We start from the raw sequence: 21,887 nt of genomic DNA on the forward strand, positions 1-21,887 counted from the left end.
TGACAATATTGCTTTATACATACACTTCCGAACCCCCAGAAAAGACTTACCAACAACAGTATTGTTATGGTGCACGGGTTCGACTGTATTAGAAACTGGAGTGAAGTCAGAAGGACAAGTAAGTGCATTAGAAACATCAGTAGTGCAACTGGAGGACTCAGTCTTGTTTCTGGGAGCTACAGTGCTGTCTGTATTTGGAGGTTCTGCCATCGTCACATCATCAATAGATGAAGTATTCTCCAAGCTTTGGTCTTTGTCAATTATTTTTACAGTTATTGATGCGTTCAGATTTTCAGGAATAGTACTGCATTCCATATCTGCCTGTTCACACTCCATTTGTCCATCCTTCTCACACAGTCTCTCCGCAGTCTGTAGCGTGCTCTCACACAAGACTTCACCTTCAGTACTTGTGGCTGAGGTGACTTCATCTAAACCAGTAATGTGAGTTTCTGTTGCAGCAGAGTCGATATTTTGAACCATGAAATGTGCCGTGTGAGTGAATGAGGCATCTTCAGATTTTTTAGTAATTCCTTCCCAGGTTTCATTATATGAACATCCAATGTTAATCCCAGAGTTCACTTGGGAAACCTCTATAGAAACCTTCAGTCCATTTGGAAATACAGATGGGCTTTTGTTTAGTTTAGACGGAGAGGTATCTTGTTCTGTAAAGTTGGTTTCACAGAATAATCCTGTCTCTTGAACATCTTTGATAGGGGGATCTTTAAGGGTGTTCTCACTTTTGGAAGAGCTTTTCAGTTTTAGTATGGCCAGTTGCTGTCGACAGCTTGCAGTCATTGTTTTCCTGGCTCTGAATTTTTTTTTCACCGACCCATTTGTAGGTAAAATTAAGGGGACCTAGAAAAAGAACAACACATTTCTCAGTGGCAAAGAAGGACTACATTTTTAAGACAAATTCCCATAAACTATCATATGCTATGAATTCATGATCAAAAACTGAAAAGTGCAACTCAGCGCCATTCAGATCTATACATGCTGCTGTTTAGTTAGAAGTAAAGACGACAGCTGCCATGAAATACAAAAATAGATTTCAGAGACTGCAAAAGAGGCTGCACTGAAACACGAGCTACTGATATATGACAAGACATATGGGAATTGTCAGTACACTGCAATAAAGCATGCCTCTGAGTAGAGCTGGGTGGTATGACCAAAAATGTATATCACAGTATTTTTCTAAATGATGCCCGTTTCACAGTATTTAACGATATTTGTGGTCGGGCTGGGGGTTTCCATCAGTATAGTGTCAGGTGGTCTGAGGTCCTCACCATGGTACCCGGGGTCTCTGTCAGGCCGCCCAGTAACTCTCCTCCATGTCTCCGCAGTTCTGTTCTAGTTTCTAGCTCCTTACAGTCAGTTCAGTGTGGCTCAGACTACACTTCCCAAAGATGCTGTGCGGCCGGACGTTTCTCTACGCCATCACGCACTGGCGTTGGTTACTATGGAAACGGTATTGCGGTATGTGAAAAATTCATATCGTAAGACAAAAACACACCGATATTCGGTATGAACCGGTATACCGCCCAGCTGTACCTCAGTAGAAAGATGACACCAGAGCCACCAGTATATGCCATGTGTTTAAAATGGTTGATAGGTACAGATTTTACACCCCAACCCTTCCTAAAAACTAACTTTTGACTAATTTTTAGGAATATGTGATGTAAAGTTAGCTGCATATTAATTCAAATCATAGATAGAGCTGCATGCAATTACATACTAGTACCAAAGGGTGCAGAACTTCTGATGATGTGCCCCTGTCAGGTTTGTCGTGGAGTGTTACTAGGCTTCTATAGTGGCAAATGCAGATGTGTGTATGCAAAAGTGACAAAACCATTGTGCATACAATTTATCTTCATACTTTCAATGTCACTATAGCATCATGGCACCTGACAAACCAGAAGGGGATGTCATCAGAATCTCTCGGAAATGCCCAGGCTTTAGGCTTACAGAGCTAGCAATTTTCTCTCAGACAACTTTATTTACAACATAAGGCCAGTTTCAGATGAGCACAATATGGCCACATTTCTGCATCCATATCCTTAAAAAGTACCTGTCATCACCAAAAACTTTTAATATGTTGTTCATTGTAATATATCTTCATTAAAAAATATTAATATTTATACCAGTTTTTTCATTTTATACTTTTGGCCACTAGGGGGTCACTCTTCTATGCCTGGTCTGCAGGCAGCTTCCTATGCTTTTCATAGTAAGTGTACAGCTTTTAGGACTAATGCTGAAAGGGCTCTGGTCCTTCCACAGGAAGTTCAGTACTCTCAGCTCAGGACTCACTCCCAGCCTGTGAGCTACAAGCCTGCACATGCCGCTCATATAACAGCCAGTCACCTCCCCCTCCCCCCTGCTCTGTGTTCTCCCTGCCCCTCACCACACGTTATCTTATACATTGTATTATCTCACTGCACTCCCTGCTCTGTGCCCCCCCCCCCGACATTCATCTTAATCACTGCCTCTGTAATTGCTCCCACCACTCCTGGTTCTCAGCATTGACTTTTTAGTGCAGAGAGACACAGGAGAGAGAGACAGGCTGCCGTCCCTCCCCTGTACTTAGTCTGTATGCACACTGCAGAGCAGTGTTTCCCAACCAGGGTGCCTCCAGCTGTTGCAAAACTACAACTCCCAGCATGCCCGGACAGCTATTGGCTGTCTGGGCATGCTGGGAGTTGTAGTTTTGCAACAGCTGGAGGTACCCTGGTTGGGAAACACTGCTGCAGGGGGAGAGCAGCATACAGGAAGACCGTCAGAAGCAGAGTCCCGGCCAGGCTTCATGTGACATCATGCCTGCCGGGACCCGCCTCCTTCCGCCCCTCAGAAAGACAGTGCTCCTGACCTGAGCTAATGAAGAGGAATAAAAAATAAAAAAGGTATTTCCACAGCATTTTAAACCTCAATAAACACAGGGATAGGCATAGTTAGAGTAAGGGACAGATGGGGAGGGGGGGATCAGGGAAAGTTTAGATGATGACAGGTACTCTTTAAGGACCCAGCCCATTTTGACCTTAAAGATCAGAGAATTTTTTTGCATTAAAAGGAAAACTGTCAGCTTTCTCCCCCCACACTAACCAGCTTTACTGGCTGGTAGTGCGGGGGATGCTGATCAGTTTGATGCTTACCGTGCCCGGATCAGCCGCGCCGTTCGGCCATAATATTCTATTTTCGGGATATGCTAATGAGTTGCTAACTAGCACTGGCTGAGCTAACTGGCTGCCGCGCAGCCCAGCTCATCAATATTCCTCCCCTCTCTCCATTACAGAGCAGGGAGAAGAGGGAAAAGCGGAGGGGAGGAATATTGATTAGCTGGGCGGCACTGCGGCAGGCGGCACTGACGTCAGAGTGACAGTTAGCATCTCATTAGCATATTCTGAAAATAGAAGATTAGGGCCGAACGGCGCGGCGGATTCGGGTACAGTAGGCATCAAACTGATCAGCGTCCCCCCCCCAATACCAGCCAGTACCGCTGGTTAGTGGAGGGGGGGGGGGGGGGGAGCTGACAGTTTTCCTTTACTAACTCTGGGATGCTTTTACTTATGAATGTGATTCAGAGAATGTTTTTTGTGACATATTCTACTTTATAATATAGAAAATGGGGCTCAGAGATTATGAATATTTGAATTATGTATATTTATTTAAATATGTGGTATATATAATAAATAGTAATATACTTGTGTACTTTGGATCACAGATTATATGATAGTCTACTTTATGTTAGTGGTACATTTTTGTCAATACTTGCATCATTTCTTGGCGAAAAAATCCCAAATTTCATGAAAATTTTTAAAATGTTGCATTTTTCTAACTTTGAAGCTCTCTGCTTGTAAGGAATATAAACATACCAAATACATTATATATTGATTTACATGTACTATATATCTACTTTATGTTTGCATCATAAAGTTGACATGTTTTTACTTTTTGAAGACAACAGAGGGCTTCAAATTTAGCAGAAATGTTTCCATTTTATTCACAAAAATTTCAAAATCAGAATTTTTCAGGGACCAGTTCAGTTTTGCAGTGAATTTTTTTTGTTAAAAAAACCCCCATAATGTACCTCATTATGAAAACTGCACCCCTCAAAGTATTCAAAATGACATTCAGAAAGTTTGTTAACCCTTTAGGCCCATTCACGCTGAGCAATTTCAGCACAGAGAACGAACATGTTCCTTCTTTGTGCGGAATTCAGCGAGCACTGCATAGCCGTCAATGGTGACGGCGCAGTGCCATGGGGTCCTACTAGAGCTGGGCGGTATACCGATTGATACCGAATACCGATTTTTTCCCCCTCACGATATGAATTTTGCCCATACCGCAATACCTGTTGGGCCCCTCCCCCTTCGAATGAGTGAATTATCCGCCGCAGCGTGCTGTCCCCACATCGGGGAACTAATCATATTTGACCCGCGAGCGCTATTCTGCTTACCCCCCCCCCTGAATTATCAGCGCAGATAATCTGTTCCCACATCATGTCACCCGCGTGCGCTCCTCTGCTCATCCTCTTATGATTTGAGGGCCGCTGGCGCTAGAAATAGCGCTGCAAAAATAAACAAAACAAACTTTTCCTTACCTTCCGACGTGGTCCCTCCTCATGGTCCCTCCGCTGCGGTCCTGGGGATGGGAACATCACAGAGCCGTTAGCCTATCACCGGCCACAGCGATGTCCCGCCTCGGCGGTTGATAGGCTGATCCCACTGTCATGTAATGAGCATACATGACAGCACGCTCAGCCTATCACCGGCCGCAGCGATGTCCCGCCCCGGCCGATGATAGGCTGGCTCTGTGACTTTCCCGTCCCAAGGAAACTGCAAGAGGACCACAGCGCAGGACAGTGAAGACTGTAGCAGAGCAACGGGGGAACGTAGGCAGGTTAGTTAAAGTTTATTTTGTTTATTTTTGCAGCCTGGGAAACGTTATTTGTAGTACAGATTTCTAGCGCCTGCGGCCAGCAACTCATAGGAGGATGAGCAGAGGAGCGCAGGCGGGTGACATGATGTGGGGACAGATGTGGGGACAGTGCAGCTGATAATTGTGGGGGGGGGGGGGGGTGTTGGGAGAGAAGCGGTGCCCAGGTCACATGGGGGGAGGAAATACCGTTAAACCGGCATCACTTTTTGCTCATACCGCCTAGCCCTAGGTCCTACCACTGAAGTACTTTGGCGGCGGCTGCCAGACAGACAATCTCCGCTCTCTGAATTCCGCAAGCAGAGATTCAGCTAGATATGCACAATGTGATTGCACCCTTCCTAGAGGATGCAGGAATTTTTTTTTTTTTTTTTTGCACTTTTTTTTCAACCTCACCTTCTACCAATCATAGCACTTTCAACATTCCACCTACAGACCCACTTGAGGGCTTGTTGTTTGTGCCAACAATTGTAGCTAGTAGTTGTAATGACCAACAATTTTACCACAAAATCTACAGAGAAAAAAAAAAAAAAAATAAATAAAAAAAAATTTGTGGGTTAAAATGGAAAAGAGAAAAAAACTAAATACCATTTTGTAATCTTTGGGGGCTTCTGTTTCTACACAGTGCCCTTTACAGTAAAAATGACATACGATTACAAAGATCATCCTTTTCCGACCCCTATAGCTATTTTATTTTTCTGTATAAAAAGGATGCATGTGAGCTAATTTTTTTTTGGTGCTGTGATCTGTAGTTTTTATTGGTATCATTTTTGTTTTGTTGGAACTTTTTGATTGCTTTTTATAATTTTTTTATGGTATATGAAGTGATCAAAAATCATCAATTCTGGAGTTTGGTATTTTCTTAACGTATACGCCATTGACCGTGTGGCTTACAGAGAAAAGAGGGGTGTATGCAGCAGCTCAGCACAGCCTCCTTGACTCTTGACCCCTGAGCATGATCTACAGCTGACAGATTCCCTTTGAGTCCATGTCTGACAGCATTAAAAGGATCTATGCTGCTGTCTGTTCAGGTCCTTAGACTTGCGGTTAGGCATTGACCTATAGATGCAATACGGACCCAAGAATGCAGCCATTTTATGCTCAACTGAAGCTGGCCTTATTTGATAGACTCAACCATTCGACGGGTTTTCAATATGACCTTGTATAGCATTTCAACAGCCATGAGGTTTATTTTTAGGCCATGTTTACACAACTAATTTTTCACACATTTTGTGTTAGAACACAGTACATATAAAAACAAAATGCTTTAATAGGAAATGTGCAGAGTAGTTCACACTATGCACCACAGGTTTGAATCCACATTGTAAGGCTGGGTTCACACCACATTTTTCAAGTACGTTTCCCGTACACATTTTCATTATTGAAAACGTATGGAACCGTATTGAAAACCGTATACATAGACAAATAATTGAAAACCGTATGCACCCGGATGCATCCGATTGTGTACGGTTTGCTTGCAATACAGTTTTCTCCCGTACGGTATGCAACCGCATACGTTTTTTTTATTTTTTTTTAACATGGATGTCAAGAGGCAACGCACATGTATACGGGTCGATATGGGAAACCGTATACGGTTTTTACTTTGCACATGCGCATTTGCATCCTAAGGTTCCCACCCAAGACCCCTCCCATTGAATATGGACAACATTTTCAAAAACTTATGGTTTATTTTAAATAAAAACAGACGGAACTGTATCCACTTTTAAAAATAGTATACGGTTTAAAAACGCATACGGTTTACTTTTTCCCATACTGTTCCATCCGTTTTTTTGCCATATGGTTTTCTTTAGAAAAACGGATTGAAAACAATATGGCAAAAATGTAATGGCAAAATATGGCAAAAATAAAACTTTTGGCATGTTGTAGAGACAAGTCAAAAGTTTTGATTGGTCAGAGTCAGTGTGTTCAGACTGTGACCGATACTTAGAACTAGTTTGGAAAACAACGCGCTAAGCAAGACAAAATTACAAAATCGTGCTTTAACAATTGGTCTGTGTCTGAACACACCAGGATTTATCAAAACTCTAACCTGCATCCATAACCGTGGCAACAGTGAAATGCACAGCAGAAACTCATTTAGCCTACTGAAAGTAAACATAGAAAGGGCATGTAAGGCTGGGTTCACATCACGTTTTGTCCCATACGGGAGCGCATACGGCAGGGGGGAGCTAAAAACATGCGCTCCCGTATGCCTTCGTATGCGCTCCCGTATGCAATTCATTTCAATGAGCCGACCGCAGTGACCGGTCCGTTCGGTCGACCAGTTTTAGGTCCGGGGAAAAAGCGCATACGGCGCAAAAATGAGCCGACCGGACGTTTCACTGCGGTCGGCTCATTGAAATTAATAACATACGGGAGCACATAGAAAAGCATACGGGAGCGCAAGGTTTTAGCTCCCCCCTGCCGTATGCGCTCCCGTATGGGGAAAACGTGATGTGAAACAGCCCTAAGCCAGTCTCAACTATTTTCATTTAATACAAAATGGAATACCCCTTTAAATCCCCTAGAATTAAAGATGAATCTGCTTGATAAAAAAAGGACACAGTAGGTGATATGTCAGCTATCCTACAACCTATGTGGTGAGGTGTAGAACAACCTTGGAACAGATTTTTCTTGTGTTTCTCTTTTAAACTCAAAGAGGGTTTTCAAAGCAGGTTCACAAAGAGCACTGCAAATTTATTGTGAATGTACACAAACAAACATTCATATAAACATCATTACTTTCACAAATACATTGCTGGAAGGAACCTTCACAAGTGTCAATGTTTTGTCTACATAGCCTTTCTATTTCTGTAGTCTAACGACTATTGCTTATACATTTCCATAGGTAACCGACAGTCTCGTACAATAATCACTGACAACGTACTGCATGAAGCTGTCACTGCACCACTGACACCAAAGCTATGTCAACACTTGCCTGCTGTATACTCATCTAATGCTGACAACACGCTGATTGTATAACAAGTAACCGCCATTAGTAGTACTGTGCCAATACAGTGCTCCAGGGGAAAAAAAAAAATAAAACACATACACGCAGGTCACATCCTTGTTAAAGAAAAATGAGATGAAATAAAAGTAAACTAAATAATATTTAAATTAAATGGGGACTGTCAGATCCAAAAACTTTTTATATGTTGCTACTGATGAAAATTAAAGACCTTTTGAAATATGGTTGTTTAATATATTTATTTTTAATATTTAATAAAGATAACGGCTCCTGAAAATCCCACCACTAGGGGTCCCAGTTTCTACTGGGACACTAACCATTCCTGCAGCAGACTCAGGCTTGTCCATGAGTCACAGACAAAAGATGACTCATGGACAAAGCAAACACATCAATTACCTCCCACCACCACAAGGGAGGGACACGCCTCCTTCCCTAGAGAGGATTTCTATCACTGTGAGCTAATGAAAAGAGTTTTTTTTAATAGGTATAAAAATTTGATCTACATCAGGGGTCTCAAACCCGTGGCACAGTGGCGTACAAAGGGGGGGCCCAGTACTCTAGCATGGTGGAGCGGAAGCTGTAAGCTTCCACTCCATTCACTAACCTTCCTCACATACTGAGTACACCCCGTCTGAGCCGCGTGGACGCGATCCACAGCAGCCTGGTGCGACTAGGTCACATAATCACGCCGGTGCCTGGAGATCCCGTCCCTGCGGCTCGCATACTGTAAGACAAGTATGCTCAGGGCCCAGGGGGCTCTGTCATACAGGAGGAGGAAGGGGGGGGGGGAGGTCAGGGAAAATTTAATGTGAGGGGCAAAGCACAGAGGGCATTATATCTTAAAAGAGCACATGACAGGCGGGACCCCCTGTGCTCCTCACATATAATGCCTCCTGTGCCCCTCACAATGAGGGCATTATATGTCTGAGGGGCGCACGATGGGGGCATTATATGTGCCTCACACAGCCTCTATCTCCAGTGGCCCCCAGATAATTTTTGAGTTTGAGACCGCTGATCTACATGGTCAGGATCAGGTTCTGAGTAACTTTTTGTGGGATCTGACAGGTACACTTTAAGCAACTGGTCATATACAGTTTTAAGTGTGCAACTTGTATCAGACACAAACTCCTCAATCCGATTCTTATCAGTTACTACTTACAGTCATGGCCGAAAATGTTGGCACTCCTGACATTTTTCAAGAAGATGAAGTATTTCTCACAGAAAAGGATTGCAGTAACACATGTTTTGCTATACACGTTTATTCCCGTTGTGTGTATTGGAACTAAACAAAAAAAAAAAAAAAAAGGAGGAAAAAGGTTTTCCTATTTTAAAATTATTGGCACCCTTTCAAAATTGTGGAAAAATACAATTGTTTCAAGCATGTGATGCTCCTTTAATCTCACCTGGGGCAAGTAACAGGTGAAGCCAATTAAAAAAAAAAAAAAAAAAAATATCACACCTGAAAGCAGATAAAAAAGGAGACAAGTTCACTTAGTCTTTGCATTATGTGTCTGTGTGTGCCTCACTAAGCACAGACAACAGAAAGAAGAGAACTGTCTGAGGACTTGAAAACCAAAATTTTGGAAAAATATCAACAATCTCAAGGTTACAAGTCCATCTCCAGAGATCTAGATTTGCCCTTGTATAGAGTGCGCAACATTATCAAGAAGTTTGCAACCCATGGCACTGTAGCTAATCTCCCTGGGCGTGGACGGAAGATAAATATTGATGCAAGGTGTCAATGCAGGATAGTCCGAATGGTGGATAAGCAGCCCCAAACAAATTCCAAAGATATTCAAGCTGTCCTGCAGGCTCCGGAAGCATCAGTGTCAGCGTGAACTATCCATCGGCATTTAAATGAAATGAAACGCTATGGCAGGAGACCCAAGAGGGACCCCAATGCTGACAGACATAAAAAAAAAAAAAAGCAAGGCTACATTTTGCCAAAATGAACTTGAGTAAGCCAAAATCCCTCTGGGAAAACGTCTTGTGGACAGATGAGACCAAGATAGAGCTTTTTGGTAAAGCACATCATTCTACAGTTTACTGAAAACAGAATAAGACGTACAAAGAAAAGAACACAGTACCTACAGTGAAAAATGGTGGAGGTTCAATTATGTTTTGGGGTTGTTTTGCTGCCTCTGGCACTGGGTACCTTGAATGTGTGCAATGCATCATGAAATCTGAGAATTACCAAAGGATTTTGGGTCGCACTGTACAGCCCAGTGTCAGAAAGCTTGGTTTTCATCCGAGATCCAGCAGGACAATGACCCCAAACATACGTCAAAAAGCACACAGAAATGGATGGCAACAAAGTGCTGGAGAGTTCTGAAGTGGCCTGCAATGATTCCAGATCTAAATCCCATTGAACACCTGTGGAGAGATCTTCAAATTGCTGTTGGGAAAAGGCGCCCTTCCAATAAGGGTGCGTTCACACGGAGTAATTCAAGAGGAATTTACTCGAGTAATTCCTCTTGAATTACTCCGCTCCAAAATAATGCACATCTCCTCTGCCCATTGACTTTAATGTTATTTCTGCTGGCCTGTTCACACTTCGGAAATTCTGCTAGCAGAATTCCAATGCTGAATTCCGTTACGCTTGAACAAAGAACATGTTCATTCTTCAAGCGGAATTCGTTAGCAGAAATCAATTGAAGTCAAATGTAAAAAAAAAAAAATTCCAACCGACATCGTTTTCGCACGGAGTTTGCGCACAATTCTCGGGCAATTTGCGCGGAATTGGCCAAAAATCCCTTCACTTCTTTCTCTCCCATGTCCGCGCGCAATTCCGCGCAAATTTTGCGCGGAAATAAAATTCATTTTTCCGCCCATAAATTTTTCAGCGTGAATTACTCTTCATTTACTCCGTGTGCACGCACCCCAAGAGAGACCTGGAGCAGTTAACAAAGGAGTGGTCCAACATTCCGCCTTTTTTGCCTCCCTTTTTTGGTTTAGTTTTAATTCACACAAAGGGAATAAACGTGTATAGCAAAACAACCCTTTTCTGTGAGAAAGACTTAATTTTCCTGAAAAATTTCAGGGGTGCCAACATTTACGGACATGACTATGTCATTGTTGGTAACATCTGCAGATGTCTCCTGTGCACAGAACGGGGGAGAGGAGTGGGAACATTTGGGGAGGTGGATTTAAAGGGGTACTCCACCCCTAGACATCTTATCCCCTATTCAAAAGGATAAGATGTCTGATTGTGGGGGTTTCGCCGCTGGGGACCCCCGCAATAAAGCAAGCAGCACCCACCTGTATCTGCTTCCGGCAGCGTTGGAGGTTCTGGCTCCCAACCACGGGAACTGAAGATCGTGACGTCAAGACTCTTCCCCCGTGTGACGTCATGCCCCGCCCCCTCAATGCAAGTCTCCCATAGTGAAGTCACAAAGGGCGGGGCCGTGACGTCACAATGCTCCGGCCCAGTGATCAACAGTAATCAGACGCGGAGGGACTGATTTTAACGAGGTGCGGCGTGCAAGATCATGGGGGTCTCCAGTGGCGGGACCCCCCCGATCAGGCATCTTAAGATGTCTAAGCGCCGGAGTACCCCTTTAACAAGGGTGGTGTAAGTGAATTATTTTTCTACAACTTTAAATTTGTGTGTTGGGAATATGTCTGTGAACCAGATTTATTAACCTCTGAGGGACTCAGATTTTTTCAGTTTTTGCATTTTCGTTATATTTCCTTACTAACCTCTTAAGGACGTAGAGCGTACCTGTATGCCCTACGCCCGGTGTTTAAAAACACACCGTGACCCCGCATCACCCTGGGTCGGTCCCGGCTGCTATTCATAGCCGAGAACCTGGGCTAACAGCCATGGGCTATTAACCCTTCAGATGCGGCGATCAAAGTTGACCGCCACGTCTGAAAGTGAAAGTAAACGCTTCCTGGCAGCTCAGTCGGGCTGATCGGGACATCGCGATAAAAAATCACCATGTCCCAATCAGCTAGAACGCGAGCAGAGGTCCCTTTACCTGTCTCCGCGGCGTCCGATCTGGGTTTGATTGCTCCAAGCCTGAGCTACAGGCTTGAGAAATTGAGCCCCTATCTCCCTGATCCATGCAAAGCTATGGCTTTGCAGGGATCAGCATAAGAGATCAGTGTGTGCAGTGCTATAGCTCCCTATGGGAGCTGCAGCACTGCAAAAAAATAAGTGGAAGAAAAATAAATAAATAAGTTAACAAAGGTCATTTAACCCTTCCCTAATAAAAGTTTGAATCACTTCCCTTTTCCCATTAAAAAACAAAAAAAAACTGTACATAAAAATAAACATTAAATCGCACGGTCAATGGTGTACGCGCAAAAAATTCCACAGTCCAAAATAGCATATTTTTGGTCACTTTTAATATCATGAAAAAAATGAATAAAAAGCAAACAAAAAAGTCCGATCCATAAAAAAAAATGGTACCAATAAAAACTTCAGAACACGGCGCAAAAAATTAGTCCTCATACCGGCCCATACGCGAAAAAATTAAGTTATAGGGGTTAGAAGATGAGAATTTCTAACATATACATTTTCCTGCATGTAGTTATGATTTTTTTTCGGAATATCCAACCTATATAAGTAGGGTATCATTTTAACCATATGGACCTACAGAATAAAGATAAGGTGTTATTTTTACTGAAAAATGCACTGTGTAGAAACGGAAGCCCCCCAAAAGTTACAAAATAAAACATTTTCTTCAATTTTGTCGCACAATGAATTTTTTTTCCGTTTCGCTGTGGATTTTTGGGTAAAATGACTAATGTCACTGCAAAGTAGAATTGGTGATGCAAAAAATAAGCCATCATATGGAATTTTATGTGCAAAATTTAAAGCGTTATGATTTTTAGAAGGTGATGAAAAAATGAAAATGCAAAAACTGAAACTGCATCCTTAAGGGGTTAAAAATAATAACCCTTTAAAGTTTGCACCTAAAAATCCATATGACGACTTATTTTTTTTGCCACCAATTCAACTTTGTAATGACATCAGGCACTTTACCCAAAAATCTACAGCAAAAACAAACAAACAAAAAAAATTATTGTGCGACAAAATTGAAGAAAAAAAAATGTTTTGTAATTTTGGGGGCTTCCGTTTCTATGCTGTACATTTTTGGGTAAAAATTACACCTCTATTCTGTAGATCCATACGATTAAAATGATACCCTACTTATATAGGTTTGATTTTGTTTTACTTCTGGAGAAAAATCATAACTATATGCACGAAAATTTATACCTTTAAAAATGTCCTCTTCTGACCCCTATAACTTAAAAATTTTTTTGCATATGGGGATGTATGAGGGCAAATTTTTTGGGCCATGATCTGAAGTTTTTATTGGTACAATTTATGTTTTGATTGGACTTTTTGATTGCTTTTCATAAAAAATGTTATGGTATAAAAAGTTTCCAAAAATACGCTATTTTGGACTTTGGAATGTTTTACGTGTATGCCATTGACTGTACGGTTTAATAAAGGATATATTTTTATAGTGCAGACATTTACACATTCGACGATACAACATATGTTTATTTTTATTTACGCAGTTTTTTTTATGGGAAAGGGGGGTGGTTCAAACTTATTAGGGAAGGGGTTAAATCACATTTAACTTTTTTTTTTACACTTTTTTTTTGCACTGTTATAGCCCCCATAGGGGACTATAACATGCAGTACATTGATTGCAGGCACTGATCAATACTATGCCATAGCATTGCCTTGATCAGTGTTATCGATGGTCGATTGCTCAAGACTGGATCTTAGGCTCCAAGCAATCAATCACCGATGGGATGTGCAGGAGGCAGGTAAGGGACCCTCCTCGTTCATCCTAGCTGATCGGGACACCGCAGTGGTCCCGATCAGCCCGACTGAGCAGCCGACAATGCTTTTTTTTGTACTTTAGACGTGGCGATTAACTGCGATTGGTGATGCCCAGTATTAGCTCCGTGTTCCGGCTACCGTTAGCCGCCGGGACCGACCCGATAGGACACTGGGTCATCGTGTGACCCTGCGCTATATCGTGGAAGTGGGCGCAGAACGTACAGGTACGCCCTTGCGTGCTTAAGAGCTTAAATACAGAAATCGATGATCTTCAAAAGATAGCAGAAAAAGGAGATGTTGGCGCTCACCCGATGTGTAGGATAATAGGTTTAACTGGAGCAGACAGGAAAATAATAAATGAAATGGCTTTTATTGCCAAATGGATGGCACCCCTCTTTGCCAGGACCTGATGAAGAGGAGTGCCATTCCCTCGAAATGTGTTGTCCGTGTGTATATTATGTCCCAGGAATTGCATTGATTACAAGAACAAGGCTGCAAGCTTTGTTTCCCCGGTATTCACAGTCCCCAGATCTTAATCTTATACAACATGAGATCCATTAAGTGTGTGTTCACTACAAGAAGCTATCCCATCCACATGGGCCAATATGTCTGCAGAACAAATTCGATGGGTGACTAACCTCTTAAGGACCAGTCCTGGTATTTAAAACAGGGTCAGGCCATGACCCCGCATCATACCACGTCGGTCCCGGTGGCTAATGATAGCCGGGACCCTGAGCTAATAGCGTGCGGCACTGATCGTTGTGCACCATTAATCCTTTAGACACAGCGATCAAAGTTCCCGGCAGCTCAGTCGGGTTTATCGGGACTATCGCGATAAAATCGCCATGTCCCGATCAGCTAGGACGCAAGCGGAGGTCCCCTTACCTTGCTCCATCCTTTACCTTGCTCCGATCGGCGCTTGATTGCTCCAAGCCTGAGCTACAGGCTTGAGCATTCAACCCCCTAGAACGCTGATCCATGCAAAGCAAAAAAAAATAATATAATAATAATAATAATAATAATAATAAAAGGTCATTTAACCCCTTAAGGACTGAGCCCTTTTTCACCTTCAGGACTCAGCCGTTATTTGCAATTCTGACCACTGTCACTTTAAACATTTATAACTCTGGAATGCTTTTAGTTATCAATCTGATTCCGAGACTGTTTTTTCGGGACATATTCTACTTTAACTTAGGGGTAAAATTTTGTGGTAACTTTGTGGCATCCTTTCTTGGTGAAAAATCCCAAAATTTGATGAAAAATTTGAAAATTTTGCATTTTTCTAACTTTGAAGCTCTCTGCTTGTAAGGAAAATGGATATTCAAAATAATTTTTTTTTATTCACATATACAATATGTCTACTTTATATTTGCATCATAAAATTGATGAGTTTTTACTTTTGGAAGACACCAGAGGGCTTCAAAGTTCCGCAGCAATTTTCCAATTTTTCACAAAATTTTGAAACTCGCTTTTTTTCAGGGACCAGTTCAGGTTTGAAGTGGATTTGAAGGGCCTTCATATTAGAAATACCCCATAAATGACCCCATTATAAAAACTGCACCCCCCAAAGTATTCAAAATGACATTCAGTCAGCGTTTTAACCCTTTAGGTGTTTCACAGGAATAGCAGCAAAGTGAAGGAGAAAATTCACAATCTTCATTTTTTACACTCGCATGTTTTTGTAGACCCAATTTTTGAATTTTTGCAAGGGGTAAAAAGGAGAAAATTTTTACTTGTATTTGAAACCCAATTTCTCTCGAGTAAGCACATACCTCATATGTCTATGTTAATTGTTCGGCGGGCGCAGTAGAGGGCTCAGAAGGGAAGGAGCGACAAATGGTTTTTTGTGGGCATGTCACATTTAGGAAGCCCCTATGGTGCCAGAACAGCAAAAAAAATAAACACATGGCATACCATTTTGGAAACTAGACCCCTCGGGGAACATAACAAGGGGTAAAGTAAACCTTAATACCCCACAGGTGATTCACAACTTTTGCATACGTAAAAAAAAATAAAAAAAAATTCCCTAAAATGCTTGGTTTCCCAAAAGTTTTACATTTTTAAAAAGGGTAATAGCAGAAAATACCCCCCAAAATTTGAAGCCCAATTTCTCCCGATTCAGAAAACACCCCATATGGGGGTGAAAAGTGCTCTGCTGGCGCACTACAGGTCTCAGAAGAGAAGAAGTCACATTTGGCTTTTTTGAAGGAAATTTTGCTCTGGGGGCATGCCGCATTTAGGAAGCCCCTATGGTGCCAGGACAGCAAAAAACCCCAGATGGCATACCATTTTGCAAACTAGACCCCTTGGGGAACCTAAAGGGGTAAAGTGAACCTTAATACCCCAAAGGGGTTTCACAACTTTTGCATATGTAAAGAAAAAAAAATTTTTTTACCTAAAATGCTTGGTTTCCCAAAAAATTTACATTTTTACAAAGGGTTAAAGCAGAAAATACCCCCCAAAATTTGAAGCCCAATTTCTCCCGATTCAGAAAACACCCCATATGGGGGTGAAAAGTGCTCTGCTGGCGCACTACAGGTCTCAGAAGAGAATGAGTCACATTTGGCTTTTTTGAAGGAAATTTTGCTCTGGGGGCATGCCGCATTTAGGAAGCCCCTATGGTGCCAGGACAGCAAAAAAAACCCACATGGCATACCATTTTGGAAACTAGACCCCTTGGGGAACGTAACAAGGGGTAAAGTGAACCTTAATACCCCACAGGTGTTTCACGACTTTTGCATATGTAAAAAAAATATTTATTTTTTTTACCTAAAATGCCTCTTTTCCCAAAAATTTTACATTTTTAAAAAGGGTAAAAGCAGAAAATACCCCCCAAAATTTGTAACACAATTTCTCCCGAGTACGGCGATACCCCATATGTGAGCCTAAACTGTTGGCTTGAAATACGACAGGGCTCCAAAGTGAGAGCGCCATGCGCATTTGAGGCCTAAATTAGGGACTTGCATAGGGGAGAATATAGGGGTATTCTACGCCAGTGATTCCCAAACAGGGTGCCTCCAGCTGTTGTAAAACTCCCAGCATGCCTGGACAGTCAGTGGCTATCTGGCAATACTGGGAGTAGTTGTTTTGCAACAGCTGGAGGCTCCGTTTTGGAAACAGTGGCGTACCAGACGTTTTTCATTTTTATTGGGGAGGGGGGCTGTGTAGGGGTATGTGTATTTGTAGTGATTTTTACTTTTTATTTTATTGTGTGTTAGTGTAGTGTTTTTAGGGTACAGTCACATGGGCGGGGGTTCACAGTAGTTTCACGCTGGCAGTTTGAGCCGCAGCTCAAACTTGCAGCCGGATACTTACTGTAATCCTCCGCCCATGTGAGTGTACCCTGTACGTTCACATTGGGGGGGGGAACGTCCAGCTGTTGCAAAACTACAACTCCCAGCATGTACGGTCTATCAGTGCATGCTGGGAGTAGTTGTTTTGCAACCGCTGGAGGCTCCGTTTTGGAAACCGTGGCGTACCAGACGTTTTTCATTTTTATTGGGGAGGGGGGTTGTATAGGGGTATGTGTATACGTAGTGTTTTTTACTTTTTATTGTGTGTTAGTGTAGTGTTTTTAGGGTACAGTCGCACGGGCGGGGGTTCACAGTAGTTTCTCGCTGGCAGTTTGAGCTGCGGCAGAAATTTTGCCGCACCTCAAACTTGCAGCTGGATACTTACTGTAATCCTCCGCCCATGTGAGTGTACCCTGTACGTTCACATTGGGGGGGGGGGGGGGAACATCCAGCTGTTGCAAAACTACAACTCCCAGCATGTACGGTCTATCAGTGCATGCTGGGAGTTGTAGTTTTGCAACAGCTGGAGGCACACTGGTTGTGAAACACAGAGTTTGGTAACAAACTCAGTGTTTTGCAACCAGTGTGCCTTCAGCTGTTGCAAAAGCTACAACCCCCAGCATGTACGGACAGCGGAAGGGCATGCTGGGTCTTGTAGTTATGCAACAGCTGGAGGCATACTGGTTTGCTACATAACTCAGTGTGCCTTCAGCTGTTGCAAAACTACAACTCCCAGCAGTCACCGACAGCCAACGGGCATGCTGGGAGTTGTAGTTATGCAACCAGCAGATGCACTACTACAACTCCCAGCATGCACTTTAGCTGTTGGTGCAAGCTGGGAGTTGTAGTTAAACAACAGCTGAAGGTACACTTTTCCATAGAAAAAATGTGCCTCCAGCTGTTACAAAACTACAAGTCCCAGCATGCCCTTTTTGCATGCTGGGAGCTGTTGCTAAGCAACAGCAGGAGGCTGTCACTCACCTCCAACGATCCTCGCCGCACAGGTCAGTCCCTCGTCGTCTCCGCCGCGGCCGTCGCTCCTGGGGCCCCGATCCCAACATTGACGCCGGGGATCGGGGTCCCCAGCACCCGGGGTGCACGTCCCGCACCCGCTCACGTCCTCCGGAAGAGGGGCGGAGCGGGTTGCGGGAGTGACACCCGCAGCAGGCGCCCTGATTGGTCGGCCGGTAATCCGGCCGACGAATCAGGGCGATCGTGAGGTGGCACCAGTGCCACCTCACCCCTGCAGGCTCTGGCTGTTCGGGGCCGTCGGAGACTGAATTGTCCAGCGATCTGCGGCCATCGCCGACATGGGGGGGCATAATGACCCCCCTGGGCGATATGCCCCGATGCCTGCTGAACGATTTCAGCAGGCATCGGGCACCGGCTCCCCTCCGGCTAGCGGCGGGGGGCCGGGATTTGACAGGACGTACTCAAACGTCCTGAGTCCTTAAGGACTCGGAAAAGGGGACGTTTGAGTACGTCCTGCGTCCTTAAGGGGTTAAAACCCTTCCCTAATAAAAGTTTGAATCACCCCCCTTTTCCCATAAAAAAAAGCTAAATAAAAGCATACTGTATATGCTCGAGTATAAGCAGAGTTTTTCAGCACGATTTTTAGTGCTGAAAACGCCCCCCTCGGCTTATACTCGAGTGAACTCTCCGCCTGTCAATCCCTTCATCAGTGGTCTTCAACCTGCGGACCTCCAGATGTTGCAAAACTACAACTCCCAGCAAGCCCGGACTGCCATCGGCTGTCCGGGCATGCTGGGTGTTGTAGTTTTGAAACCTCTGGAGGTCCGCAGGTTGAAGACCACTGCGGCCTTCGTAATCATCCAGCCCCCCCCCCCCCTCCTTTTGTTTTGTACTCACCTCACCTCCGCGGGACGTTAGGGTGAGCTGCTCCGGGCCATCTAAGCTGCAGGGACCGTCCGGTGGGGATGGTTAGTCGTTGCGGGCTGTCCATTTTCACCGGGGGGGGGTGGGACTCTTCTCCACGCTTCGGGCCCAGCCCCGGAGTAGTGACGTTGCCTTGACGACGACGCACAGGGACGTTCGTGCGCAACGTCACTACTTCGGGGCCGAAGCGCGGAGAAGAGGCCCCCCCCGGTAAAAATTGACAGCCTGCCACGACTAACCATCCCCACCGGACGGTCCCTGCAGCATAGATGACCCGGACCAGCTCACCCTAACGTCCCGCGGAGGGGAGGCGAGTACAAAACAAAACAGCCGATGGCTGTCTGGGCATGCTGGGAGTTATAGTTTTGCAACATCTGGAGGTGCGCAGGTTGAAGACCACTGATGAAGGAATTGACGGGTGATGATGAAGAGGGGGGGGGGGGGGATGATGACAACGGGGGTCTGGATGATGACATGGGGGGGGGGGATGATTTATTTCCCACCCTAGGCTTATAGTGAAGTCAACTTTTCCTGGGTTTTTGGGGTAAAATTAGTGGCCTCGGCTTATATTCGGGTTGGTTTATACTCGAGTATATACGGTATGTGGTATCGCCGCTAGCGCAAATGTCCGAACTATAAAAATATATTGTTGATTAAACAACACATTCAATGGCATATGCACAAATAAATTCCAAAGTCCAAAATAGCGTATTTTTGGTCACTTTATATAATGAAAAAATGAATAAAAAGCGATCAAAAAGTCTGATTAATACAAAAATGGTACCGATAAAAACTTCAGAACACCACGCAAAAAAAGAGCACTCATACCGGCCTGTACGTGGAAAAAAAAATAAATAAAGTTACAGTGGTAAGAAGATGAGAATTTTTAACGTATAAATTTTCCTGAATGTAGTTATGATTTTTTTTCAGAAGTACGACAAAAATCAAACCTATATAAGTAGGGTATCATTTTAATCGTATGGACCTACAGAAGATAAGGTGTCCTTTTTACCGAAAAATGCACTGCATAGAAACGGAAGCCCCCAAAATTACAAAATGAAATTTTTTCTTCAATTTTGTCGCACAATTCATTTTTGTTCCATTTCACCGTGGATTTTTTGGTAAAATTACTAATGTCACTGCAAAGTAGAATTGGTGGCGCAAAAAATAAGCCATCATATGGGAATTTTATGTGCAAAATTGAAAGCGTTATGATTTTTAGAAGGTGATGAGAAAAAAATGGAAATGCAAAAACGGAGTCCTTAACCCCTTAACGACAAAGGACGTAAATGTACGTCCTGGTGATGCGGTACTTAGCGCACCAGGACGTACATTTACATCGTAAGCATAACCGCGGGCATCGGACCGATGCCCGGATCATGCGCGGCAGGTCCCGGCTGTTGAACGCAGCCAGGGACCCGCCGGTAATGGCAGACACCCGTGATCCCGCGGATGTCCGCCATTAACCCCTCAGATGCCGTGATCAATACAGATCACGGCATCTGCAGCATCGCGGACACTTAATTGGATGATCGGATCACCCGCAGCGCTGCCGCGGCGATCCGATCATCCAGCACAGCAGCCGGAGATCCCCTCACCTGCCTCCGCTGTCTTCCGGGAGTCTTCTGCTCTGATCTGCCTTCCCGCAGATCAGAGCAGAAGATGACGGATAACCCTGATCAGTGCTATGTCCTATACATACGGTGAACGGCGTGAACGTTAAAAAAAAAAAGTCCAAAATAGCTGCTTTTTTTTTTTTTATAACATTTTATTCCAAAAAAATGTAGTAAAAGTTTTATATAAGCAAATATGGTATCAATAAAAAGTACAGATCACGGCGCAAAAAATGAGCCCTCATACCGCCGCTTATACGGAAAAATAAAAAAGTTATAGGTCTTCAAAATAGGGGGATCTTAAACGTACTAATTTGGTTAAAAAGCTTGTGATTTTTTTTTTTTTTTTTTTTTTTTTTTTTTAAGCGCAACAGTAATAGAAAAGTATGTTATCATGGGTATCATTTTAATCGTATTGACCCAAAGAATAAAGAACATATGTCACTTTTACCGTAAATTGTACGGTGTGAAAACGAAACCTTCCAAAATTAGCAAAATTGCGGTTTTCTTTTTAATTTCCCCACACAAATATAGTATTTTTTTGGTTGCGCCATACATTTTATGGTAAAGTGAGTGATGGCATTACAACGGACAGCTGGTCGCGCAAAAAACAAGCCCTCATACTAGTCTGTGGATGAAAATATAAAAGAGTTATGATTTTTTGAAGGCGAGGAGGAAAAAATGAAAACGTAAAAATAAAATTTTCTGCGTCCTTAAGGCCAAAATGGGCTGCGTGGTTAAGGGGTTAATAAAGTGTATATATATATATATATATATATATATATATATATATATATATATATTTATTTATTTTTTTTTTTTTCCAGTTGCCCTTCACTTTAGGTTGAGTGTTTTTCAAGCTGTGTTAGCTTCTAGCACAATACAAGTCTCTATGGAGAGATGTAATAACAGTGCATGCACACATTTTACAGATGCAGATGTCACAGCAGGCACAAGGTAACGCTGCACTCAAAGAAAGGTCTTTTACTACCCAAGGCAAAGGTGTTACACAGAAGCCATCCCCAAAGACAACCCCAGATAAACATGATATTGTGACATTATGCAATAGACCTGTTTGCTGCTTTCAGACAACGCTATTGTGCAAAAGGGAGAATCGGGAATATTTATCACTGTGTTTTAAGCCTTTTTTTGTTTATATCTGGCACATGAAATGGCACTCATTATTCCAACTTTTGGCTGTAAGCAAAAAGCTACAAACGATCTTACAAAAATCAAGTTAAGGTTTTACTTTGCAGTGGCAAAAGATTTATCGTGTGAATGTCGCACAAAAAGTCGCAAACTTCTCCAAAACACTGCAAATCTACATCAACCATAGACCTGGCTAACATAACTGCATTTGGCGAACACCTCCAAAACTTCCTGCGCAG

General features: G+C 43.3%; 1 protein-coding gene across 1 annotated transcript in view; it reads right to left on the reverse strand.

Moving 5' to 3' along the window:
• Nucleotides 1-21,887, reverse strand: part of ATF7IP2 (activating transcription factor 7 interacting protein 2) — a 93,550-nt gene that overhangs the window by 57,285 nt on the left and 14,378 nt on the right. The window contains exon 2 of the mRNA XM_056534727.1: nt 51-855. Coding sequence (XP_056390702.1) covers nt 51-855 — 805 coding nt within the window. The remainder of the gene's footprint in view (nt 1-50; nt 856-21,887) is intronic.

This window comes from Hyla sarda, chromosome 8 (assembly GCF_029499605.1).
Source record: "Hyla sarda isolate aHylSar1 chromosome 8, aHylSar1.hap1, whole genome shotgun sequence".
In the NCBI taxonomy this organism is placed as follows: domain Eukaryota; kingdom Metazoa; phylum Chordata; class Amphibia; order Anura; family Hylidae; genus Hyla; species Hyla sarda.